A 27,892-nucleotide genomic window follows, 5' to 3' on the forward strand; every position below is an offset into this window, starting at 1 on the left:
TCCCAAATAGAAAGCAACAGTGGAAACAATTAAGACCAGGAGTGTCAGTAGAATTTCAAACACTATGTTGCTGATGTGGCATTTTATGCAGCAGCACAAGTTTACAATATACTCAAGGATACATACAGGCCACAGAGCTGAGAGCTGCAGAAATTCGGACAAATTTCATCTTTTAGTAATTAAGTGTACCTTGATTTTTATTCTGCTCTGTGTTCTGGGCCCCAATCACATCCTTATGACATATAGCCCCAATAGTAAAGATAAGGACAAGCTAAGACCCATAAAAAGACTCTTCTAGTATTACATAGCTACCATCCTCATTAAAATAAGATGGACTCATAACTGAAGAAACCAGAAGAATGCAAAAGCCTATTCCCATTAGGTACAATAAACACACCAGCTCCCTCCATACATAAAAAGAAGTCTAACTTTCCTGGTTTGTTTCAAAGCCAGTCCTTATTAGTCGTCTACCAATAAAAGCAAGATTTGCCTTTTGCTTCAATTGAAGCTCTAATATCTTCTCATAAAAGCACCATGGTCTTTGTACAGTATGCTTAGCTTCCCCTCTATTATATATTTTCCAGACAATTCCTATGATAGCTGGTACCAACTTTCAACAGTAGCTTTGCCCTACTTGGGTCTGATACTTTTATGCTTCCCTTAAATGACTCTTCTTGATCCAGTTTTCACAGCTCTTGCAATGCAAACAACTTAATTCTAAAATCTCCTCTGCATAAGGTAAGCTTAATAGAGATATTTGTTATATATTCCAACTACATGCATTGACCAATCTCGTATCCCCAAACACTGCACCTCTCCCTCCAAATCCCCTTGCAGTACATCCTTGTTCAAGTGTCCAGGGCCTATCTTCTCTCCTCCTGCAATTCAAAACCAACAGAAGCTGAAGAGTCTGAGAGATAGATGGTCAATCCTTAGTACCAGACCAACACCTTCAAACAACTTCTGTTAAGTCTTAACTTGAAATCAAAAAGCATACCATTTTATATAATTGACCACTTGAGTCTAGAGAACAAAATAAATTTCAACTACAAACCACTCTAGATTTAGCCCAATCTGAAGTCTTTTAGGAGTAAAGTGACCAACTCTATAATGAGGAAAATCATAAATACTGGCATACATCTCCTTCAGATAAAGTTGTCACTTAAGCATTACAGAAATGAAGTCTTGGAGGGGAAGGTACTTTGGTCTAGTCACCACGTATTAACACTGATAGTCAAAGGCTGTCTGGTTCCAAAAACAGGATAAAGTCTAGTTCCTCCCATATGAAAAACAAAACCCAAACCCCACATGTCATTCCAGATCACAATCCATAAGTTTTTCTGTCATATGTAACTGAAGAGTTTTAAGTGGTCAGTTACTTTTGGCATTTTCCTCCTTATGGAAAGGATTAGGTCATCTCAAAATTCTCAGGTCAGAGAGGTTCATCTTCAAGTACCCCTTCCAGATTAAAATGATCATCCTTAAAGACCACATTCTTTGAAACAGACTTAAAGACTTAACAACAGGACCTAAAAATAAGGTCATACCTGTTGTGATCAGAAAAACAATATGAAATTCCATTAAACTATGCAGTCTTATTTAGGATGCTGAAGACCCTTCAGAAAACTTCATTTCAAGGGCAACTGGAGCATGCCAAAGTATAGTAAACAGATCTCTTTGGCAATGGAGTTAGAAATCAGCTATAGGCCAACACTACTTCCTATCCAATGCCGTGTCATTAACTAATGTTCTTCAACTATGCCAACTGCTAATGGTGATTTAGCATCTTTCTGGGGGGAGGGAAAGGAGGAGGATGATGAACTATGGACCCCTTTCTACATCCCAGACACACGAGTTAAGAATTCTTCTCCACAAGCACATGGAATTAACCCTAAACCAAAGTTTCTAGCCTCAGATAGACCTGAGTATCCACAAACGCGCTACCACTCACTAATCTACATACTGCAAGATGAAAATATCACCACACACTGCAGGTGTCTTTTTTTCCAAAGAAAAAAAAAACCCACCACACACTACATTCCAAAAAGCACTTGTACTTTTCTCTGAACTAGAGAGGCCTATAGAAATAGGGGAAAAGCACAGTACCGCTTTGCTATTAGTTGACTCCCCACCCCCACCCCCCAATCAGCTAAGTACCAAGGCTAGCTTTTCAAACTTGTACCACTGCATAGTTTGCTAAAACAAATAAAGCTGGAGCCTGAACAACACATCTCTGTACTGGTTAACTTGAAATTCATTACAACCAGACAGACAACATAGCTGAAGCATCTTCAGAGTCTTAATCAGACTCCAGGCTTTCAAATACAAAAGGCCATTTAATCTGAGGTGGATTGCACCACAACATTTCTTCAGGCCAAGACAGAGAGAACTGGAAGAGTTATTTGTTCTGCTTCAGACTCTGAATGAATTCCCTCATTAGTAAATGGACTACATTTCTGTTAGAATCTTATTCTGGAATACAGGTGAGAATCAGTGAAGAATATCAACAATCATGTACTCAAAGCAATAGGAGTGAGACCTGAGAAAAACAGTTGCAACAGTCATCTTTTTGGAATTGCTGCTGTTACTGAGGTAGTCATCTCTGGGATCAACAGGAGTGGTTTCCCCCTACCCTCCCACTCCGCCACTGAGATTAGTGATCAGTCTTCCACATGTAGCAGTAGTGCTTAGAGGAATTCGATTAGAAGACTGACAACTTTCAAAAGCTTCAGTTACAGTGTACAGCTTTGGACATAAGTTTTTACTATGAATTTCCACAGCAAAAGTCTTCTTTTGCTGAAGACTAGCAGATAACAGCCAGAAAGCTACAGCCATGACAATGAGAATTTATCAGCCTGGTAGCTATATGAAACACATTTACAATCACCTCAAGAATTTTTCCTGGAAGGAAAAATGACACTTCAACTCCCACAACACTTCCTTAGCAGTCTGCAAGACAAGAAGCCATCATAATTATAACCTAAAAGTCAGTTGGCTCTGCATAAATAAAGTATCTGATTTTCTGCAATTCTAATTTTAGAGAGAGGAGATGGAGTGCGTATACACAGGTATAGTCATCTCTACTTCTTAACCTGCTGTTATTGCTAAGTTGCTCTTAGACATGTTAAGTACCTAAAACAAAGTGGTTGACAACACTTTTCCATGTAGCTGGTCATGACAAAAATAGCCGTTTCTTACAACAGAAGTTTTTATGCAGTTAAAACTCCGTTACAGCAGGGAAAGTGGTCTCTCCATAAAAGAAGGCTTTCTGAATGTCTAAAGTATGTCTGATGGTTTAGAAAATCATTGTTTCTCCAACCATTCACACCCTCAAGTTAGGAAGTGGGTAAGGACACTGTGTAACCTTCCCCGCAGCCCTCCCCAAAAGCTTCTTGTGTGTGCAGGCTCCACACTGGCTTTAAGGATTAACATTTTTCTTACGATTCTCTTCGGTTTTCCCCCCCCCCTCACACCCTTGGCCCCAATTTGGCAGCATGATAGATAGGAAGATTTATATCAGCCTGAAGCAACAGACCATTTCTTTCAAAGTCATAGGTTCATTTTGACAGTTTGTTGTAATTCCAATCTGGGACAATTTGCCTGCACGAAGTAGAGCATTTTGCCACCTCTGTGGGAAACGAGAAAGTTTACTGTTATCATAAACATGATCAAGCTTGCAAAGAGTATTCAGAAATAATGTTGAAAGTTCAAAGGCTGTATACTGGCAGTATAGAAGTTAACAGTTAGAAAAGAGGGTCTTGGGACATCCTATCTAGCAGAAAAAAAGTGAGCTTATCAAAAGCCATCCAAATATATTGTGATAAGACACAAGTGTGTCTATATTCACAGTGCTCTCCAGTGAGCTTTAAACAAGAGTAAAAACAATACCTTTGCTAGGTTAACCCTGACAATATCCACCCTATGAAAAGGTGGCCCAACTCAAAAAGATTCTGCATTTAGAAATCTGACCTTTCTAGTATTGCCGGGATCACTGGCTAACAGAGGCTAGCTTTACTTTTAGCAAATAAACAGTCTCTTCCAAAAGCAGTCATTTGAAAAGATGACAGAGGAAGTAATTATGTTCCTATCTGAATGCAAGTCTCAGGTCACCTCTCTTTGCAAATGGAAAAGGGGGAATCCACAGTAAGCAGTATGAAGGTGTAGGAGCACAGGAAAATAAAGTTCAATTCCTTATGTAAAGTACTAAATAAATCTATATTATGAAATCAAGTGTTTGACATATCAAGCTGATAGCTGGTTTTGGAAACCATGCTGCTGTGGAACTTTCAGCAGGAAACTTTCAGCAATACTGGATCACATCTGATTTCCATGATTAATCAGCATGACCTGCTTTTGCATAAAGAGGAAATTTCTTATTTTTTTTTCCACAATTTCCCTTTTTTTTTGTTCAGAGATGTAAAGGTATTTGTGCCTCAAAACCAGTATTAAAAAAGCCTCCACCTTCAAATACTATTTTAATATTTCCCTGTCTATTTAAGGACATATATTATTTCTGGGAACTTAAAGCCTGATGAATCTATCATTTAATCCATGTCAACTACTATTGATAATTTTTTTCCCCCCTCCAACTTGTTTCAACTTAACAGCTACTTACTTTTTTAGAGCAGTCAAATAACTTTACAACTACCAGCACCATGACTGTTCAGAAAGACTAACTTGACAAGTCGTCTTTGACAGCTTCATAATTAATATTTGCAAGATGGTGTGATCATATAGCTTGTCTGCTAGCTTCAAAATTGAATTTTATGTTTTTGCCAGGTTTTATACAGTGAAAAATGGCTGCTAGGGTAAGGAGAAAAAGAAAAGAAAAGAAAAGAAAAAGAGCTAATTAAATGATTACACCACAATCTACAACAGTCCCAATGCTCACCGTTACTAAATAAGTTTCAGAGTTAAGGTGATAAACAAGCTAACAAAGTTTAGTACTTCACAGTCTTGTTTTTGTACTCTTGACAGCAGTCTATGTTCTTTCCTTAGGAAAGAATCTAAATGATTATTGAAAAACAAGAAAAATTTTCTGCTGTTTCATACTTATTTACCACAGTCCTACATCATGAAGGGCTTTTCAGTTATTTTAAGAGCCAGTCAGCACACTGAAAGGTTATTCAGAGTTGTAGAAAAAGGGGCTTAATATTCATTTTTGAAAACAGTACAGGTGTTAAACTATTCCCCCCAGCAATGCACACAAACTGTCATTCTTTTTAGGAAATGTCATAAGACCTTGCACTAAGATTTTAGTCTGTTAGGAAAGGCTGCAACTGTAATTTAAATAAGATTTTCATGCATGACAGTTGTCAGAAAAAAGCATGAGTTCTACTTGCAGATCATATTCATAGAAGTGACAACTTTTAAAGTGATGGACTTCAGATAACGCCCCTCCCCTTACAGGCAGAACAACAGGGCTGAGGACAGGACTGTACTCAGAGAAAGTAACAATACAGTTTAAGTGATTTTGAATTTTACATTCCAGGAGAATTTTTCATCATATTTAATGATGCATTTTTAATCTTTATATTACTTAATACTTCTTACAAAGCAATAGTCTTTGTAATTGCTTTAAGGCTGCTAAAAAGTCACGAATTCTTATACATACAGGAATCATTGGAACCAAATATTTAGAATAACTTCTCACAGATGTGACTTTCACTATCAATTGCAGTACTTAGTCTTTTAATAGCTAAAATTTTATTTAATTTAAAGTTCCATTTACAAATAGTTCCGCTATCTCAAAGTATAAGTTTCCAGTTAACAAGCCAATTAGCTAGCCAGTTAATTAGATCCTATTAATTTTCACAATGGCTCACAGTGTAGTTATGTCAGTCTGATGGTCTGAAACACCACCTCTTGTTCCAAAATTGCTGTTAACTAACAAATATGAATTGATACATGTGGCTTCAAACATTCTGTACCCTTAGTTTAGTCTTAAGCTCTCATTCCCTTCTCAACCTTTAAGTATTCATATTTAGTTTCTATATTTGTACTAAGAAATTACCTATGTTTCTATTCACATGTCTTGTAAGTAGTCAACATGCACTCTGATGCTTATTTCACATTGTGGAACAACTTATGCCAAGAACTTAACGAAGTTAAAACTTCATTCTGTTTTGTGTTTTCATCTCTATATTGTTTTCCTTAAAAATTGGTAATATATTAGCACTTTTCAATCAAACTAAGTATTATCAATGTAGTTACTCCATCATAGAAACCTGGAGATCTTTTTTGCACTTGTACAGCACTACCCACATATACCCTACTAAGTCACAATGCTATGAGTGAACTTTTAAAGTCCTTACAAAGAAGTTGCCATAGTAAAACATTAAGTACATTAGGCTAAAGAGACATGAGGATATTTTCCAGCAGCAGTGGTGCTAAACAGATGCACAAACTTGCCATGTACACTGAGTAGATCAGCATGTGAGTTCTACATGAGAGAGTTAGCTTTATGATAGATGCTTCCATCCTGAGAAAAGGCGGCAACGAGTAACAACACTGCCATTCTGGCATTCAGAAGACAACCCTAATAACCTTAAAGCAGAGCATTTTTGACTTTTCTAGATCTGGTTGCTCCCCTCCTAGTAAGATCTGTTTTTCAGCTTATTACAAACTACAGTTCGTATGTCTTGCCAAAATGCAGGTTAACACTGGAAAAAACAAAAAGTTCATCTACCAAGAGGAAGTAATAACATGAGTAGCACTAGAGAAAAGCTTCAGGCTTAACTTCCACTATATGTTGCTGTTACGGAAGAGTCAGTTTAATCCCAAGTTTTACCATAGCTCTCAGCTTCATACTTTTAATTCCTTTTAACACAACAGGCTGAAGTATTTAATATGTCAAGCAGCTCTTCAGTTTGCTTATTCAATTATTGACAAAAACGTTTGAGTTAACATATTATCTTTGCCAAGCAGCAAGACTTACCTAATATGTAGATAGTCTTCTGATCACTTCTCTGACCAAGGGAATTAGTCACCTTACAGATGTAAGTCCCAGTGTAGTTGTAAGTCAATGGGCTGCTGAACTGCAGAGTATTGTTGACAGATAGCAATCCTTCAGGCCATTGTCCATCCAACCTACAATAAAACAGATGGATATATTTTAAGTGTGAATCTTTAAGACTAAAGTCTAAATGTATCTAATGGAAAATAATATTTGCAGTAATCTAGAGATTTAACTTTTGCTGAGCTTATTGATATTCTTAATGTACCTTGATTGAATATTTTCAATATCTACCTGAACATTTAGCCCTTTAACTTAAGGGATTTGGCACACAACTTCAGTGCAATATTTGCTGGCACTAGTGAGGTATCTAGAAAATAAATGCTCTTAAAAATACCAAGAAAACATCATCATCTCAAAAGAACTTGGAGGAACTATTCAACTCAAGCTGTACAAACTAACAGACAAGGTAGGATGCCTTTATACCACTATCAGGATTATCTAGCCAGTTGAGTTTACCATGATAAAGAATGCTTTTGCCAGTACGAGCTTCATTTACAGGGCAATTGGACTAGCATTTCTCAGCAAGAGTTCAAGCAGCTTCCTCCTTCTCAACCCACCTCTTTTCACCCTGCATCATTTTCCCTTCCAAATCATGGAAACATAACTGAATTTGCTGCTTAGAACCAAGTGACTTGTCCAAACGCATCATTCCCCTGAAGCATTCTGCACGTGATTGCAGAACAACTGTGCAAGCACAATGGAGAAAGGGGAAGGGACCAAAGCATCAGGACTACTTTAACAGAGCTGCCAAATGCTAAAATATGTACTCAGTAGGTGTGTGAGTCCGCATGTCTGTTATCATCACATACATAAATGCAGACCCCAGTTTCACTCGTTTATATGACTTCAGCTTCAAACTTCTGCTAAATCACTCTTCAGTCCTAAATTCAGCTGTTTGAGAATCAACTTTATTTTAGCTTAGATTCTTAGGCATCTTACTCCCCACTGGACACTTATGTAATTTCATAACTATACCACTCTGTTGCATTCTATTTTGCCACTATGAGAACAGCTAAGAGATATTAACTCAAATATTTGATAACCTGATCCTCAGTATCCTGGAAGCATTTAGAAAGTATGATTTTTATAAGTAATATCAAAAATAAAACCCTCCCATGACACTTTGAACCATGTACTGAATTAGAAAAAACACTTAACAATAAACATGAATACGTGAACTCCAAACAGTGCAGGCTCAGGAAGACGTTCCTATTTGAAGTAGGTGCCAGTGTTATGGACAACCCATGCTGTTTACATGTGTCGCGGATGAGTACTCATCGCAACATGTAAGGCTTCTAACAAATACTTTTACATAAATCCTCATCCTAAAGCCAATGATCCATCTTCATTTAAAAGCTCCAATTACTTTGCTGACAATTATTGCCCGTAGTTGCTTCTGTCATATAAAATTAATACCAGTGATTGAAATCAAGGATTCTGATATTATGAAGTACATGTTTAAAGAATATTGCAAAATAATCAATTAGTTTGAGTGCTCCAATATAATATTAAAGGTTTCACATATAAAAATAGTATTTTAGATATTATTAGGAAAGTTTTTTTATCCTAGCAAGTATGATGTCACCCTTGCTTCCAAGGAATAAAGAAGTTTGGGGTTGACAGTTCTAAGATGCTATTATAGTTTGAAAACAGTAAGATACCAAGCAAGTTTAATACAGGTAGTTTTTGTTGCTTAAACACTTGAACTATCTTTCTTGTGCATAGATTTTTCCCAGCCCCCAAAGGGTCTTCTCTCAGCAGTACGACAGGGTTTTGCTGTTGTTTAGTAAAGCAAAAGGATACAGTAGTTTTATTCTACAAAATTAAGTTTTTATCTTCAAATTTGTTTCAGTTTTAATGTTAGGAAGTTTAGTAGCGACCTTTGTAAACATCAAGCATTTGTGCATGTTAAGTGCTCTATTTCTGATGAAATTAGAAGTTGTATTGATTAGTTCTTATATACATCTCAAGCTCAAGTCAGAGAACTGAGAACCTAGTTCACCTAAAGAAACAAGCTGTTATTACTCTTGAAAGCCTGGCATGCCCTTTCAAGTGTAGAATGTTTTGTTTTGAGCTCTCTTATCACCCTAAATTTAAACTAAGCATGGGGTGGGGATGGCAGCCTATCATGACACACAGGTAATGCATCCATTGTACTAATCCTCCTTTAGTGTAATCATACCATTCTGACTACAGTTAGCTGCAATACTGATTCAAGGTCTGAATGGTTGCTTTTAGGATTGAGATAGTTTATCAGGAAAAAAAATGCTAGCATAACCACCATCAAGCAATTCCAAGCTTACCACAACTTCAAAGCACATTATGACTAGTGTTCCTATATACTAAGTTTTATCTGCCAACAGAAAGGAGGGAAATAGAATACAGCTTCAGATCAGTAAATATTCCCGTGATTTTATTGGCAGAAGCACTGCAACAGAACTACATATAGATTTATGCTATCCTTATGAAAGTTACTTCCTTGGTTTCAGCTAGCACCAAATCAATTTAAAGCACCTGCTTATTTCACTTTTTTCCCCTTCACAAAACAGACTTTGGATCTACGTTTGCTTTTATTGTCTCCGTCCCTTGCCCAAAACACATCAATGACTACAAAAGCAAAGCAGTAAATCTCAAAGCAGGGCCATCCAGTCCATGTATTCATGACAGGCATGTTACATAAGAAATACTTCCTTTCCTCCTATTTCCCCCTCACATATGTTCAAACTACAGTTTGCATCAGTAGGCAAAACACTGCATTTATCTGTCTTGGCAACTACTTGAGCACTCTTGAAAAAACCTGACAGATTCTTTAATTCAGTAAGTAGTATTTGCCATCTCAACTTTAGATTCCAGATCTTAGAAAACAGATACCAAATAGTCTTTTCAAGTGTTTACAATCACCTTCCAAGTAATAATAAAACAGAACTGAAGAACAGTTGGATCCCTACTAGATTAATTGGGCTTTGCCTAATCTACTGCAACATACTTTAAGTAGAGTAAAATTTGTAACTACAAAGGATTTTATCCTAAAATTAATGACAAAGTGTTCAGGCCTGTAAACTTAAAAGTTATCCACCCACCCATATTCACACACACACACACACCCTTGTATTTTTTTTTTTTTTAAATAATACAAGTCATGCAATCCTTGTTTTCAAACCAGGTATTCTGTAAACAAAGAGATACCATTTACACCACTGTAATCAAGTGGCAAGCCTCTTTTTATAAATATTTACCTGGTCCACATAAATTCCATAGGCAATGGATTTGCATCAGCATTACATCTGAGCTGAACGTTTTCTCTTCCAATGAACCAGTTTCCATCATAGCCAGTTACTGAAACTTCTGGGGCATCTACCAAAAAAGATTTAACCTATCAATAACACAATATTTTCTTTAAACAGAGACCGTGTTTAACAGTCAGCTTGATGGTGCAGGAGGCATTTTTTGTTTCATTTTTTAAAAGGATTCGCAAAACAAAATATAACTCCAAGCTACAGCACAACATACAGCAGTAGATTAGATCAGAAACGGTATGTTATTTTAACCAGTGTCAATATCCCATTGTGCGTTTTCAGCAGCAAGCATACAACATTTGGGAAAAATGAAAGGCCAGAAGAAAAGCGGTTTAATGCCCTTTCAAAGCAGGGAAAGGTAAGTTAGAGCTATTTCTCACTAACAAGATATAGCAGAGAATCAGAAATAGCATTCTGAGAAGTCAGATAATTAGGAAATCAAAAAGGTCATAAATACTGGTTGAAAATGTTAAGGACAATTATCCATTGGTATCATCAAGTGGGACTCTTGTCATGGACCTAAAAAGAAAAGAAGCTACTTCAGATAGGCAGGAGAAATTTGGCTGAAGTATTCAGAAACCACAGAACACACAAAAGCCAGTGTGATTCAGTATAAGCTCCTACAGCAGAGGAGTAATAAGAGTTGCAGCAAAAGCTGTAAGCTTAAGGGAAGAATGACAGATGACTTGAGAATAAAGACTTGGACATAAGATCTCTGCTTCTCATTTGCCACTCTGTCGCCTACTACACAGTTACGTGGCAAATTCTGAAACAAATTTACCTGAGCACTAGTGCTCAGGTAAGACTAACTTGCTCCCTCTTTTCACTTTAAAGACAAAACTTCATTCTTTTATTCACTCTTCAAGGCAACAGTGGGATCAGCCATTTCTATTCCTGAATCAATCGCACTTCAATCTAGAACTTTACTGTAACATCTTATAAAACATGACAGTATAAACCAACTCTTCTACATCCAAGTGATTTCAGTTGTGCTAAGAAAAATACAGTTGTGTACCCAATGCAATAACCACATACTCATCCTTTAAAAGTTTAAATTACTCATCTTCTAAGGATTAAAATTCCCAAACAAGGAAGTTGCCTCAAGTCCTAAACAGCATCAGTCACCTTCAAAAAGAGGCAAAGGTGAAATACGACACCAAAGGCTATCTCGGTTCAAAGTGGCCATCTCTCAGGAACTACACAAAGCTTCACCAAACAGAAAGAAGTCACAGGAGATTTTGGTCAAACAGAAATAATCAAGTTTATGCTTTCTAGCCATTACATTTTTTTTAAACCAAGTTGACAGACTTCTAAGATTCAGAATACTTTAAAGCAGCACACAGCTAAGAAGGGTATCAAAGGAAACACTTGAAAATGGCTCATTTTGGTCCCATGCATTGTTTAACAAAACATGGATCACATATGCCTAAGGCTTATTTGTGTCGGCTGGTTTTAGATAAGCAGGGTTATAAGCCATCTGACTTTTATTCATGCATTTTAAAGCCACAAACTTGTTAGACAAGCCTGGAGTAACTGTACAGGTTTGAATTACATGAGCAACTGGGTGCTCAATATCACAAATTACTATTGTATATATTACATTCCCATTTTCTTATGCAAATTAGAATGGGAAAAACCTTAGTGAATAATTTGAAAAATAACTTACTATCCCTCATAAGACATTTTCAAGTTATCATCTCATAAACATGAATCCTCATTAGAATTCCTCTCTAATACTGCTGAAATTGTTTCAAATGAACATCAGCTGACAATTTAAGGCACTGTAAACAGTTTACAGATCAACTGAGTGTGTTATTTTATCTGTAAACTTTCAAAATTAAATATAAAAATGAATAAGAGGTTTACCCATGAGGCAATAATAAAAGGTAATAGCTTAATTGTATTCTAGCTTTGTGATTAGATCATGATTGCATTTATCATTTTTATATGCACAGTCCCTTGGTTCTGCTCCGGGCTGATCTATTACATGCTTTTCTATACAGTTTTATTTTCCTTTCATTCCCCTGAAACAATATGTGGTCATCTCATCCCCACAAAAGGTATACCAGATAAAGAGCATGGTTAAGACACGTACTGAGTAGTAGCTACCTTACAGAATACTTACACTGTATGTCCAACACATGAGAATATCTTATCTCCTTTTCCAAAGCTGGGTGCCTCACAATACAAGTTATACGTCTTCCTCTTGCAAATCGCGTCGGAACAATAGTATACTGACTTACAACTGTCACTGTTTCATTTGGAAATGAAGTAGAGCTGGATTCCATTTCACCAAGACCTCCTTCCCAGTCAATCTCTGCAGCAGGTTTTCCAGTGGCTGCTGTACAAATGGCTGCTATTGTCTGATTTGCACCATCTATCAGAGGATTTGGTCCTTTTGTTAAGCTCACAACAGGTTCAACTATTGGGGAGGAGGGGGGGAAAAAAAAGTAGATTTAAACAGCAAAGACTCCATATCCTCAAAACTGTTGCTATGTAAAACAATCAAACAAGATTAATCTATCTGCAAAAGCCCACACTCATCAGATATCCCAGAAATAAGATCAGGTTTATATCAAGGGTGAAAACTCTGTAATGCTTTGGCCTGCTAACACTATTCACTTTTGCCCCCTCGTTAAAGCTTAATGCTGTTCATTCACCGCAATTTAACACATCAGAGAACTCCCAGGTGGTTAGGTTCAAAATGCCAACTACAGTGCTCCAGTTGCAGTGTCTGACAATATAGACAGACTAAGATACTAGGCTGAAACTATACTGTTATTTAAAAAAAAGGGCTTGGATTCTGCTGCACTTTAAGTGTTAAAGCATTCATCTATACCATCAGTTTATGACATTTCAAAGCTAACAGTGGATGCTAAGAGTTTAAGCTTCAGTTGGTCAGTGCAGCAATACAAACTGATGCCAAGCTGAAAGTGCCCCAACTAGGAATTACTTACTAACATGTAAAAAAGTGTGTGTATGTACATGTATATATACACATACACACACACCATTTTCGCTTGTATTGCGCTTCACTTTCCAATGCTGCTTCAATGTATGTTTGTAGCACTTCAGTGCAGCTTCCCAAGTCAGTATGTGCTTCATGGCTCAACTTAAGTTTATGAAAATTAGCCTTAAAACATATACAATATGTTTAAGGACAAAATTAAGTACAAATGCATTAAGATCACTAGCTGTTACGTAGTCAATGATATTGTGTTCGTGTAGTATATCCAAGGAAGAACTGAAAATATTTTGTCAATCTTATTTTACAAAAGGTCTTTTAGTGTTGAAATGGTCACAGTCTTTAGGTAATCAAGACCACCACTAAAGGTCAATACATACATCTTAAATCCAGTTCATTACTAGCTGTCTTTTTAAGATATTTGATCAGCAAAATTACACCTTTCCTTCAAAGAACTCTGACCCTCATCGTCTCCACCGTACCAAGTTGGCAGAATTAAATGAAATCTGACTTCTAATGCCTTTGCACATTAATCCTATGTGATTTCCGATTTAAAAACCTACTGTTTCTAACCCAGTTTTCTAACCCTCATCTTTTCACTACTCATACTCTGTTTACTAGCTGGAAAAGTAGTACAGTATTACACAATTGATGTGGCAGTTGTGTTGCAGCCAGAAAACAAACAAAACAATCACTGAAGTCATTACAGCTTTTCTTTTGAAGGGGACAGCAGATAGGCTCTCTTTTCTCCTTCCAGCTTCAAGTTATCATATAGCCTATAGAAATTTCACCTATCCTCTCAGCTATTTTCACCAAGTACCTTCCACAACTGACTGGAGGCAAGAGGTGAGGGTGGGCACACAGGGGCGCCAGGATCAACACAAAAGCAACAAAGAAGCAAGGATAAAAAGTATTTTTAAACCAAGTACTTCAGAAAGTCATACAAAGTCTCACAGTAAAAAAAAAAAAAAGCAGTATATCTTAGAAGAAGCCTTCTTTATAACAACTACTACTAGCAGATGCATCTGTAGTAGACAGCAGTTTATCACAGAAGGCTCTTTAATAGTTTATGCACCAAGACTACTATATTTTGCGAGTATTAGAGTTTGCCCTCAATATTCAACAGACATGGGTCACAGCATTAACTACAGCAGTGGCTAAATGTTAATGTTAAAAAAAAAAACAAAACACACACCCTCTTCTACAAGGTACTTCAAATATCAGGCATCAGACCAGAGGAAAGTACTCACAATATTGTATTTTGTCAAAAAACTTGAATTCTTAAATGCCCTATTATTATTTCTTCCTAATATTATATTAAGTTTTGACTGCAAAAAAGGCATCAAGGCATTTAAGAAAATTATCTAAGGTCAAGCTTGGAGAAAAGTCAAAAATTAAGCAAGGACATTTTTAAAGTCAGAGAGGCATGCTCCTTCTCCACAGCATTAGAAATGACAGCTACGAATAAGTTTAAAAATGTAAGATCTCCCTACCGTCATTTAGAGGTCAAAAATTTGAACTCAATACCATGCCAAAGACTTAAAAACAAACAAACAACAAAAAACAAAAAAAAAGCCTCACCTTGAAGGACCCAACTTCCTTAGAAGCCCATTCCTCCCCCAAAAGTTTAGAGAGCACACTAAAAGAAATTTGAGTTCCCTGATGTAGAATTCTACTGTTGAGAGTAGCAGTCAGAAAAGCTTTTTTAAAAAAATTCTATTTATCAAGTCAGTTTCAGCCCTGTAGTAGTCCCTTCACTAGTTACAGCTTCAGTCAGAGAGACCATTTGCTGGTTCTGATACAAACTAAAGTTTTGCTTTCTAGGATGGCCCATTTTCATCATCAATACTAGAACAGATGTTTCCCCAGGAACATACTAGACTATTACAAAAATCCTTGTCTTCTGATCCAATTAGGCTATCAAAGTCCTCCAAAGTGAAGCCATCACTACACAATATACTGTTTTAGAACTTACTTCAATGGACCAGTCCTCACTAATCACAAACCCAAGGCAACTCTTGCCACTTGCATGCCTTTCAGTATCCTGTAAGAATTGCTTTTTGAAGTAGAGGCATAGCTTTTCTTTCCAAAAAACTTGAAGATGACCTATGTATCTTAAAATGAAATAGAGTTCACAACTGCTAGCAAGGTACTTCTCCAAGTAGCAATACTTCAGAAGGGAACTGGTTAACAAATTCCTCCAGCTTGAGTGAATCCAGTGCCAGAATCAGTCTGATTCTTTTCTGCTATACATTAAGACTACTCAGTGTTTTTTTATTTCTTCAACACCACCAAAAGGAAAGGCAATTACTAAATGTATAGACCTATAAAAAGATTATGTTTTCTGTTCTATGCCCAAAGTATACCAGGTGCTTAAAGTACACACCTCATTACCAAAAGAAAGTTAGTTTGTTTGGGGTAAAGGTGGAAAGGGATGGGGAGAGGGGCATTGCTTTCCACTTTGTTTCTCTGGATACAGAATGACTGCCTACCCTCTGCTATTTGTAAATGACCCTAATGTAAGAAAACTAACATCCAGTTTTTATTTATTTTGTGAAGTCCTAATATTCACTCTTCTAGATCTGAAATATCCACAGCAGAACTTCTAAGTTTGATTCCTTGCTCTCCAACACTATCAATCACTAAAGTTTACTACAAAAACCAGGTTCTTCCACCTGATGTATATATTCTGTTGTATATATTTATATATTATGTATTGCATATATTCTATTGTTTGAACATAAATTTCAAAACCTATCATGTAGAACTTGACATTTATAGCATTGCTATCTGACCAACAATCTGATTACTCTGATTTAACCTAAACATTATTCCCTTATTCCCCCTAAATCACTACCAGTAAACATTATTCCCTTATTCCCCCTAAATCACTACCAGTAACCTTTCAATAGCCTCTGTAGAGGTTCTATGTCTTTAGTATTGTTGAAACAGAGGTAAACCCTCAAAGTTACATTTAGTGTCTTACAGGCATAAAGATATCCATTTGTGATGTTACTTCAAAAACAAGTTTGTATTTTATAAGAAACTGATGTGCATAATAGTTATTTATTCTTGAAGAAAGCAATCCCTTTTCCACAGGACCTCTGTCACAGTGAGATCAGTTACCCAGCAGCTATCACTAGCTTTTCAAGTCAAAACTTTTGGACTCAAATCTTTCCAGCTGGAAATACTTCAGTTTTGAGGAAAGTTCAAAGGAATAGAATATATGGAACTGCTTTGAGTACACACCTCCAGAACTGCTCAACACCTTCTTGAAGGCATAAGTCAACATGAGTTCTTAGGTAGCTGAGATCTCCAGACCCAAAGCAGACTATTCAATACACTGCTTCATTTACTGTGCTTGTTATAAAAATGGCCTTCAAGTATCATTAAATTACACTAGCCAGAGAACAGGATGTAGGCTCATTTAAAAAGTGAGCTTAGTTTCTCTGAAGATTATCATCATCAGGAAAAAAAAAAAAGTGTATTTTACTTTCTCAAGTGTCATCTGAAATTGGTGAGATTGGACAGCTTCAGCTGATTAATTCTTAGTCTTAGGTTTCTCAGAAAGACAAAGTTAAAGTATTCAAAGCCTAATTTATAAAATGTACTATTCCAGGTTCAAAGTGTTTCTATGCTTCAGTTTAAGTTATACTTCACAAATGGCTAGGCCTCCACTATTACATCTTCCTGTAAATCATGATTCTTGGACTACAAACCACCTACCAGGATGACCAAATAGTCACAAATTACTGACCAAGATGCAAAGCAACTTCTGTTGGAATACCTACATTTTATCTATTGTCTTTCCTTCAGGGCTACTTTATTCCAGCAACTGAAGCAGCAACTGAAACCCAGCTACTCATTCTACAGCCTTTCTAGTTGTTTATCTTAATCCATGACTAAAGCACGACTTGAATGAATCCTCAGGTTCAAGGGTATAATGGCACCTCCTAATCTCACTTCTCACATCAGGAAAGTTACTTTTTCAACTTGGAACAAAGATTACCCTAAGCTTCTTTTTGAAAGCATAAGTTCCATATATACAGACTCCTGTAGCAGTCATCTTTAGTCACTGGAACCATTAAGGGTGCCGTGGTACTAACAGAATCATACTGAAGTGTGTCCTATAGACTTTAATTGCACTTGGGAGGGGCACGGAGAGGAGCATGGGAGATGAGGGGGAGTGCAACTTCCCCAAGCACTAGAGAAGCTGCTTCAGCCATTCAGTAGAAACATGCTCTATTCAGTTCAATTGAAAGAGATGGAGAGGGACAAAGCTTAGACAGGGGAAAAAGAAAACAACAAACCCTACAAAGATGCAAAAGCAGAAGGGACTTGCTTCCACAATGCAAGAGTTAAAGGGCAGTGGCAACTTTTTGTTTTAAATAATTAATGCAGTAGATATGAAGGGGTATAGGCTATCAAAAGGTCGGTGCACATGGGACATCTTGTTTGCACACCTTAGGAGAAGGATAGTCATGCAAGCCTGAAGCAACTTCATAGCATTAATTACCTTCAAGTTATATGAAGAAGTGGTGGTTGAAGTATGAGAGCTGAACTTGTAGCTAACTGCTTTGGGAAAGTCTAACTTACACATCCATGCTATCTCATTTACTGATTCATGACCACTATTTCACTACCTAATATAAGCTTATTTACTCCCACTTTACGTTATGTTTACAAGGACTGTCAGAGATCTCTTGTTGTCCAAGTCCTTACATTTCTTTACAGAAGGACAACATAATAAACTATCCAGAAAAGAAAGAGTCTCAAATCCAATTTTGTTAAGTTCCTAGGTCTCAAAAAGCTTCTTCTATTTCCAGTGTCAAGAATTTCATAAACCCTTTCCAACTGCTTCTGTTCTTTTTTCAGATTTTCTTCTACCACTGTGCACAGGAAGTCTGGATGAAATTGGCATGATTACAACATAAACAGTGTTATTTCTATTTACCATTAAATTCACTAGTTCCCCCACCACAGCATGACACTGGGACTTGTCAGCCCTTTCTTACTCATAACTGACATATCCTTGAATAACTTTGCCAAAACAGAATTTCTACTTTTTAGTTTGTCTCTCCCCCTCAAAACCATGACCTTAGATTTCTGTGCAATAAAACTTATCCAATCCACTAAATTAATCCTTTATTATTGACTTTTTCCCCCCTACACCAGTCAGTTCACTAATTTAACTCATAATGGTACATGCTGTCTACCTGATACTTTTTTTTTGCCCGGGGTATTGCACAGTACTTCAGAAGCATGTGTACGTTTCCTCAACCAGTACTTTTCAAGCAACTACTTCATCAAAATTGCCTGATAGAATCCATTTTCCATACTGTCTGACACGCATCTTCCCTTAATTTCTTACTGTAAGAATTCCTATATTAGCTCTTACCAATATCAAGCAGGATTTAGCCTGTAAAGAAAATAAGCTATACAGATAAGGTTGACAAAGGTAAGTGTAGGTCTGTCAGCCTGACTAGATCCCAGAAATGCTAGCATGCACAGGAACAAGATCTACTTTATCAATATGCACGCTAACACAGCTAGCTTGTTAAGAGAGTAGCAGTCAAATTGAACCACGTTTACTTAGAAAGAACATTTGACAGGGTAATTATGCAGTGTATATTATCTCTGCAAGTTACCCCACCATACACCATTTCTTCTGCCTTCAAACACCATTTTGGCTGGTTTAGGTCATTGTCTTCAGAAAGCAAAAGAACACCAAGTGAGAAGCTTGGCATACAAGTCTTCACATTCTTTTTCCCCTAGATTAATAAGAGAAGCTTGAAGAACCACAGTTTTTGACAAAGTCAATACACCAGTTTGTCTCTAAAAGCATTTTCAGTTTTTACATGATTTATCCTCTTCTACAGTGAATTTCCTTACAATATCATGAAGCAGCAAATCAAGCAAACTGGGAGTAAGGACAGTCACTAAATGTGGTAGGTCTATTAAGCTTAAATAGCATAAGATAGATGTTCTAAATAGGGCTTCAAGCAATTAATGTGCTGCATCAGATGAAGTATTTTATCCTGCAGTTGCATTCTCCTTCATGTTTGTCTTCAGTGTCTCTGCCTTACAACGTGCAAGCACCTACAAGATGAAGTTAAGTATGCCTACTACAGATGGAAAGGAAACTACTTCCTTGCTGAATAGTAATGGACAGGGACTGGGGAGAAATGCAGTGCTGCTTGGACTGGAAACAATCAGTTTCAGCTCCAGGACAGGAATTTCTCTCTCCTCACTTACAGGAGATATTCAGTACAGTAGGAGAATGCAGTCAGAATAAAGCTGATTTGAAGTTACATCAAGTTTTAAATTTTGAAAGGAAATACTCTATGCCTTAAGATTGAGCTGAGCTTGTGGTTTGCTGAGCTCAGGCCTGTAAAACTCAAATTATTCAGTCATATACCTACTCTGAAAAGCTAACTTCCCCATTATTTTTTCTGCTTAAGTATAGATGTCAGTATAGCAGGACTTTTGAGAAAGTGCTCTGAGGCCACAGAAAGCAGGCAAGTTGACAGAGGCTTACCCAGTTCTTTATGCAAGTCAAGCAACTGCTAACTAGGAGGAAAAAGCAAACAACACTTAGAAAACAAGCCAGAGGAACAGAATAATTAAGATGAAGGACTTGTAAAAAGAGAAGTTTGAACTACACCTCTCTCCCCTCTCCTCATCCCACCTCCAGAATTGCAGAGGTATTCCTCTCAAATATGTAAGTTTGTTACTAATTTGGTTTTGGGGGGTGAGAGGGTACACATTTGCAAGTATTAGTTAGGTTTTGCAATTCAGAGGTTGATACCAACTCACCGACATCCATCATCAGCTACAAAAAAGCTATGATAAAAACCAGTGTATGCCCAATAAATACTTCTCTACCCATTCCAACTGCAGTTTTTGATCATATACAAGTTACCAAGCAAGTTGTAGCCCCTCTACATTTTCCAACGTGACAGAATAAACACAGGCCATACATTTCTTTCTCAAGTTGTGTGGCCTCCTCAGATTCTTCATAAATCTAAAATCTGAAGAGTATGACAGATGCAACTACTAGTAAGATCTAAAAAATTTCCTAGTAACAGCCACTTACTGGAAGAGATGAGGGAAAGCAGTAAGACCAAGCCTCCCATTTTATGTTAATCTCAATAAATCACAACAGCTGAAACCTGAATTCAAGAGATTGCTATAGTAGCCACAGACATAACACCACTTGCGACATAGGTGGAAGAGAGGTGGAAAAGGAAGGGTCATAAGGTTGCATGCTATGTATCACATGGAACTTCTTTGATCAAGTTACTTGTTTCAAATTGGATTGAGTCACTTGCTTTGATGTGTTTATTTTGCCCACCTTGTGGTGAAATCCAGTTTACACAGTATGCTGCAGCCATCTGATTAAACTTATATGGTATTCTACTATCCAGGAAAGGGGAGAGAGCAAAGACCAAGAACGTAAAAAAACGCATTTATTTACAAAAATAGAGTGACCAAGGGCCACCTCAGATGAATAAAATGCCACTTGATCACTCGTAGCAGATACAGAAGTAACTTAATTATATTGAGCTATAATTATTATTACAATAAAGAAAGGACAAGTCAACAGGTTTTGAAATTTCAAGATAAAGTAAACATTTTACTTCATACTGCACTACCAACTAAGTCTACCTGTGACTCAGTAGAAGTCCTTTACAACAGCATTTCACCATAACAAAGCAAGACAATTAGTTTAGGGTTCTGCATACCTTGAAATGAGAAATTTAATTTTATATACACTTCATAATTTTGACTATTCACAACCAACATAGGGCTTAAATTTCCCCTTTTTCTTCTCACAATTCCCACTAGTAGGCTGAATAGCTTTATTTTACATTCACACTGTGCAGACAGCAATTTACCAGCCCCAAGCAGTTAAAATAAGTTGTATTAACAGCATAGTTATCAGGAAACTTAAACAAGGTGGTGACTAACAATATCTTTAGCAGCTTCTCAGCACACACACAGGGGTCTAGCATCAGCACTGCCAGGTCCAAATTCTAAAGCACTGTCCAAAATGTTTAGACTAGCACGATGCCTAAAATGGTCTTTTAAGTCAGGATAATCAAGAAGCAAGTTCTAAAGAAGCAAGACCCTAAACAAGTCCCCTCACTGAAGTAAGAACATCAAGAAGGCTGTTAAGAAAGACTGGTGAATACATCTTCGCATTGTCATTGGGTTAAAGAGTAAAATACAATGTATTAATAAATTTGCAGAATTTCACTAAGAAGTTTGTGCTAGTCATCTAATTTCTTTTTATAAAGAAGTTGACTTACCTAATACTGTTACAATTGTTGATGACTGTGCATTTCCAAGGGGGAATGTAACTGCCTTGCAAATATATTCTCCTGCATCAGAAAAGCTTACATTTTTTAAGACGATTGTTGCATCAGTAAGCGAGTAATTTTTAAATGACACTCTTCCTTGGTATTCTCCTTGAATAGAAATTCCATATTCAGGATGATGAACAGCAATAGTCCGTGAACTTTTACCATGCATCTTCTCCCAAGAAACTTGTGTAATTGTTTCATTTACATCAATTATGCATTTCAGTGCAACTTTCTTCCCCCAAACTGCCGTCACATGTGGATCAACAATTGGTCCAGCTAAAACACCTAAAAACAAAGCAATCATTAGTTGGTACACAAGAATGTTATGCCTCTTAAGTCTTCACATTAAGCCTTCTTCAGCAATTAGCTTACGTTTTTCCAATGAGAATTCCTACTTCCCTCTGAAGAACCATATTCTTCATGTGATTCACAGCAGTGTGGAAATATATCGACCTTAAAGGTATGCTCTGAGCAGCAACATAAAATTACACCTAGAGGTCTGAACTTGCATCTGGATCCACTGAGCTAGGTGTAGATCAACCATTCTTCAAAGAACACTGTCATTACGATGCAACATTCTACCAAAATGACCTGACAATTGTGTAACTGCTGCATAAATTTTTTGGAAAAGGTAACTAGATAGATATCAGCATTGTGTACATTCATATTTACTAGAGGGGGAAAAAAGTAATCAGACATGGGACAACTGCAGTCAAACTACAGATGTAGGGCATCAAGTAAAAATTTAAGCTAGATTACTGCAGTTTCTTCTATTTCCAAGAGATAAGACTCCTAATAAAAGACTTTTAATGAGACATGCATAAGTCAAACTTCTACCACATACCATACCAGTGATTATAATTTAAAAAAGCAGCCCCCACACTACTCCATCTTAACAGTGACAGTCAATCTAATAATTCAGTTTTAGTTTTAGTAGTCTCATATCCAGGAAAGTAGTGTACCATCATACATATGCAATCTTTCTGCTACACTATAGTGCAACATCTTCACCCTAGTCCTTCCTTCTGTATTAACACAGTAAAAAGCAAGATTAGATATGGTCATTGTTTGCTTAAGATTTAACATAATTCTGTTGTAGACCTAAGATACTTTCCTTAGTAGCAACTACATTCCGAGCTCAGCATTTCAGACCAGCTCCCTTCAAGAAAAGGAATCCACCAGAGAAAGCAGTTTTGTTCCCACACAAAGTTCATTAAACCACAAGTATCCCTCTCTTGTTTTGGCCAAAACAGATGCTCCAGCAACTTCAAACATCCATTTTCTTGGAGTAGTGTAAATTAACATGATGAAGAGGAATCATGGTCTTAGACCATACTGCATTTATTTTTACTGTGCTTAAGTTTTCAGTTTTAGAGAAGCTGTTTTATCTTCTCTGATTTTCTTTTTAGTTGTTCAGCCAGTATTCAAGCTGTTACCTAATAAGTTAAACCAAGGAGCTAGATCTGAGACTAAATTTTTGTTGCCCAACTCACATGCATGAAGTTATTCAATTCATTAACCACCTTTTTAAAGTTTCAACAAAAGAGAAATTATGCATTCAAGAAAAAAAGAATTTGTACATCCTTTTATAAAAGGGTTCATTGTCAAAAGCTTTCTATTTCCCATCCATTGATTTTTCAGTGTTCAAACGATAACTAAGTCAATGGAGTCATCTAAGCAAGTGATTTAGAGATCCAACTATAGATTTCTTCAGTATTAAACTCCTGACTAATGTCAACAGTATGAAAACAATGAGTTGCACAAATAAATCAAACTGTAAGCCAAAACCTTATCTCTAGATTATTGAAATGCCAAGTCATTAGAAGTGTTTGGTGAGGGGCAAAACAACCATGAAACTCAAACCAGAATGAGTTTAAGTTTCAGATAAAGAAAGTCTAATATTAGCAATCCATGAGTGAAGAAAGAGCATTTCCTGTCGTCTTTTCATGCCTCTTCAACTGATCCATACTGTTGAGAGAGACCCTGGACAGAGGACCACTATCTAAACACTTAAACAGGTGGAATTCTGTCCAAATTTTGCATCTATCTCCCACTGCTACATGTAAGCATACGGAGATGTATTCCTTAGAGGTAATTTAACTAACACTTCCTACCTTCTAAACTCAAAAGGCTTACAAGTTACATTTCTGTGGTATTCAGAAAAGAAAAAAACACACTTTTTCTTGTTCAAAAATAGGCAATTTACAATATTTAAGACTAGCTTGTCCCGAGTGTTCACAAAATGATCAGCTGTACTTTTTAACTACAAAAAGTTTATTAGGACAGAAAAACACTATAAACAAACTTAGCTAAAAGCTTCTTATACTTCTGGAAAGGTATCAAACTGAACAAAAAAGTCATTCTAGTTAGTAGCATATACTTAAAATGTTTTGTTTCCTTTTAAATTAGTTTTTTACTGGGCTACTTCTAATAATTAGATGCTTTAGCTACACCAAGATGATCAAAGGACCTTTATAAGTTCAATATTCAATCAACTCACAACTATTGCTTTCTGGAGATGTAAAAATAAAACATTTTTCACCAAGGAACACTTCCAGCAGCTCATTTATGCCATGAGAACATTGTGTTACTTCTTATATGAATTGCATCAATATTGTCAGTCTAACTTTTTGTTGCTGCTAGTTTCAAGATTACAGACTTGACTGAACAAACCTCAAGCTTACCTGCAGCTATATAACATTAACCAGTTGTGTCTTACTCTTCATTCAGCTTTTCCAGTAACAGAAATAGAGCCAACAGATTATTCGACCAAATCAAAAGCATGTTGGAAGACAAGATAAACATGAAAAGACTCCAAGGACAAGATCAAATCCACTCATCTATACTAATTACTTAACTTGAAATTTCATATCTAACAATGAATATGGGGGAGGAGCAAAGAAAGTACAACATTATTACTGCTACTACAGGATTATTAGAGTCATCCACACAGTAGATTTTTGGGGGTGTGTAAAGTAGATGTATGAGATTGGCTGAGTTTAAGACGGACTCTGAAGAGCCTCCCTACACTATAAGGCAAGGCTTGTTAAGAGTCAGGTAAAATGGGTAGCTGTAGGTTTGTTTTTCTTTCTTTTTCTTAAGCCACTTTATCCTCAAGAAAGTTCTTAAACATTGAGGAACTGATACATATGTAGAAAAATTGGCCCCAAAAGACCCAGCTGTCAACAAGAAGAAATTTCTAAAAATTATTAAAAGCTGTGTTCTAAAGAAGTTGTGATTAAAAGAAGCTATGAGTCAACTCCAACTGCAGGCTTAGACCAAGAAATAGAATCAAACTTGACAGTTTCTATGACATCTCATAAAAAGGAGAAAATCAGCAGCTTTAAATACTTGTACACATCTCAACTCTTAAGTATGTGGAATCTTACAGAGACTTTGCCAATAAAAGCCACCAAGCTCTACAAAACCAAACAATCATGGCCTGATATTCCATCCATTTACTAAACAGATTTTCCTCACCACTCAGAAGTCTTCTGGCTGCCTCATCTTTCAACCTCTAACTCAGAACTGGCCATCTTATCCACATAAAGTCAGTCTGTCTGTCAGACAGACACACACTATATTAAAGCTTCCTTTAATAACTACATCACTAATATCATTGGAAACACACACTACTATTCCTAAAGTTCCTGTGAAAAAGCTTGCTTTGAACAGTAACCAGTAAGTTTTATGACTGAATAGGTTCTGTTTACACTGCATACTCACACCAGATGCTTTTCCAAAAATGGAAATTAGATACTGGAGAGTTAATTTTCATTATACATCAACTGCTATGTACCTTATTTACAAGGCTACCAATTCTTCACATAATTACAACTTTTCACAAGTTTGAGGTTTAAGCCCATGAATCCATCTCCTGAAACACCCCACAGCATATAATTTACTGAACTTCAGAAGGTCAAGATACCTGTTTCACGGAATCAGGGGAGACAGGCTTTTCTTCATAGAATAGTTTAGGTTGGACAGGACCTCTGAAAAATCATCTGGTCCAACAGTGGTCAAAGCAGGGCCAATTTTTACAAGTTATTCAGGACACTCAGGACCTTTTCCAGTCAAGCTTCGAATGTCTATGGATAGGATTCCAACTAGAGATTTCATATACAAGACACTTGACCTTTTTGCAGGTTCTTTACAATACAATACTCAAGTGCAATATAACAGCAAAACTTTTTGCATACATCTGTGCACATTTTCAGACAACAGAATATTTTAATGTGGCTGCAGAGGCTCATTCTCATTTAAGTTGCAAACACACATCTTACAATCAAGTAACAATGTTTTAAGTTCGCTTTGGAAACACTTCATGTTTTGACTGCTTAGAATACTGAACATCAGAGAATCCAACAGGCTCCTTTCCCTTACAACTAAGGTTCATACAAACAAGTGATCTGAAAACTAATGATTAACATTAAGAGTTTCACAGAATTTGAGGAACATATCTAGTAATTAGTACTATATGAACAAAGCAGATACTGTCTGAAGCCTACAAGAAAGACGCACTGAAATGACTGCTGTTTTGAACTGACCTTTTATTGAGCAAGTATTGCAAGATGATAAACACCAAGACCATTTGAATAGCTTTGTTAGGTTTTAAATGTTGGATCTGAGACTAGAAAGCAAGAGAGTCACAAGCTATGATTATGCATGAGATTAGAGGAACACCACTGCTCTAGCGCAAAGCTGTAAAAATTGCACAAAGGTAAAAGATTTCATGTGACCTACAAATTGAAGACACTAGCTACAAGAATTGGTTGAGTTTGAGATTGCAGAAGTTCAGCCTCTTATTTCAGAACTGTCTTAATCAAAAATTAAATGCTGCAGTATAAAGAAGCAGGGGATTTATTCAAAACATCAAGCTCAAGACAGATCGCTTTTCAGTCAAGTGGTATCATAGTACTTGCAAATTCTGCAAAGCATCCTCTGAACCTCTGCCTTCTTGTCTTAAGGGTAGTGTTGACAACACACCATGCCATCTACCCGGAGGCTGGTGTTAGACAACTTTCTCAAAACCCATAACTAATGGAAAGGACAGTCCATTATATTCCTTTAACTGCTGCATCAACATTTAGATATTAAAAAATACTGGTACACCAGGAAAAGATCAGCAACTATATTACTTGCCAGACAGCCAGATAACACAGTACTGAACAAAATACTTCCATCCCAATACAAATGGGTTAATATAAGGTATACAAACCTCTGCGGGGCCATAATAAACATTGTTTGGTTATCAACAAGATTTCTGACATTTTCATCACAGAAAAGCAAGGAAACAGCTTAAGAAAGAGGTATTTTACTCCAATGCAAGGGGAAGTCAAAGAAAATGTGGTAAATTCTGAGTGTTACACTAACATAGCTTGAACCCAACTCATATAGATATGCTTAAAAAAAAATTCCACAGCTCTGTACTTAAAGTCAGGTATGGCTGTAAAGCAATATCCACATTATGTGGATCTATTTCACATGGGACTTGCTCTTTTCTTCACACTAACTTGAGCTTCTGTTCTAGTCTCGCTACCTCCACATTCAGTAGAAACAGTGTCCCTGCAGACTCTGCTTCCCAGCATGCTCTACAGACCTTTACTATCAAACATCAAAAAAAAATTACAACCTAAGACACTAGAGGAAAGCTAAAAGTCATGATTTAAACTGAGTTGTCAAGGACACAACCAAATTTATAAAGTTCAAGCTTTAAATCCAGCTGCTCACCAAGAACATCGACAAAGCATCAGTAACTTTAAAACTTCTTCTGGAATTTCTACTTAAACCATGTTAGCATCATTGCCTGTTTTACATGATGTTGCATTGTAATCTTCTGTGCATGTTAATACACAGGAAATCAAGACACTCATGTTTACACTGATACTAAGCATTCAGATGTTTACAAGACATGTTGAACTAATAAGTGAGGCAAGCTAGAGGACAGCTGGAAGTTCTTCTGCAATGAACATTCCAGCCTCAGTTTAACCAAGCCTCCCACCCCCTTTAAAGAGAACTTCAAAATCACTTGAAACACAGAAGAGTCATAGTCCTGACAAACTGACCTGGAGAAAAAAGCTAAAGTCCTCTTATGTGGCATCCAGTTTAAACATACAACTAAAATTATCTAAGAGATACAGTGACAGGTCAAAAGGACTCTGTGCTTCTGTTCTGTATCTGTGGGACTGCCAGCTAAGCACATTAGAGACAGAAAAAATCCCAAGTAAAATTACACATAACAAAGTCA

General features: G+C 36.7%; 1 protein-coding gene across 3 annotated transcripts in view; it reads right to left on the reverse strand.

The window, feature by feature from the left end:
• NECTIN3 (nectin cell adhesion molecule 3) overlaps positions 1-27,892 on the reverse strand; it is a 73,032-nt gene that overhangs the window by 22,118 nt on the left and 23,022 nt on the right. For 2 of the 3 annotated variants that reach the window (XM_067300674.1, XM_013950150.2), the window contains exons 2-5: positions 21,592-21,930; positions 12,440-12,736; positions 10,255-10,372; positions 6,938-7,089 (exon numbers count right to left, since the gene is read on the reverse strand). In XM_067300674.1, the coding sequence (XP_067156775.1) occupies positions 6,938-7,089; positions 10,255-10,372; positions 12,440-12,736; positions 21,592-21,930 (906 nt within the window). The remainder of the gene's footprint in view (positions 1-6,937; positions 7,090-10,254; positions 10,373-12,439; positions 12,737-21,591; positions 21,931-27,892) is intronic. The other variant, XM_067300686.1, reaches the window with a different exon arrangement.

Source organism: Apteryx mantelli, chromosome 1 (genome assembly GCF_036417845.1).
Source record: "Apteryx mantelli isolate bAptMan1 chromosome 1, bAptMan1.hap1, whole genome shotgun sequence".
Lineage (NCBI taxonomy): Eukaryota > Metazoa > Chordata > Aves > Apterygiformes > Apterygidae > Apteryx > Apteryx mantelli.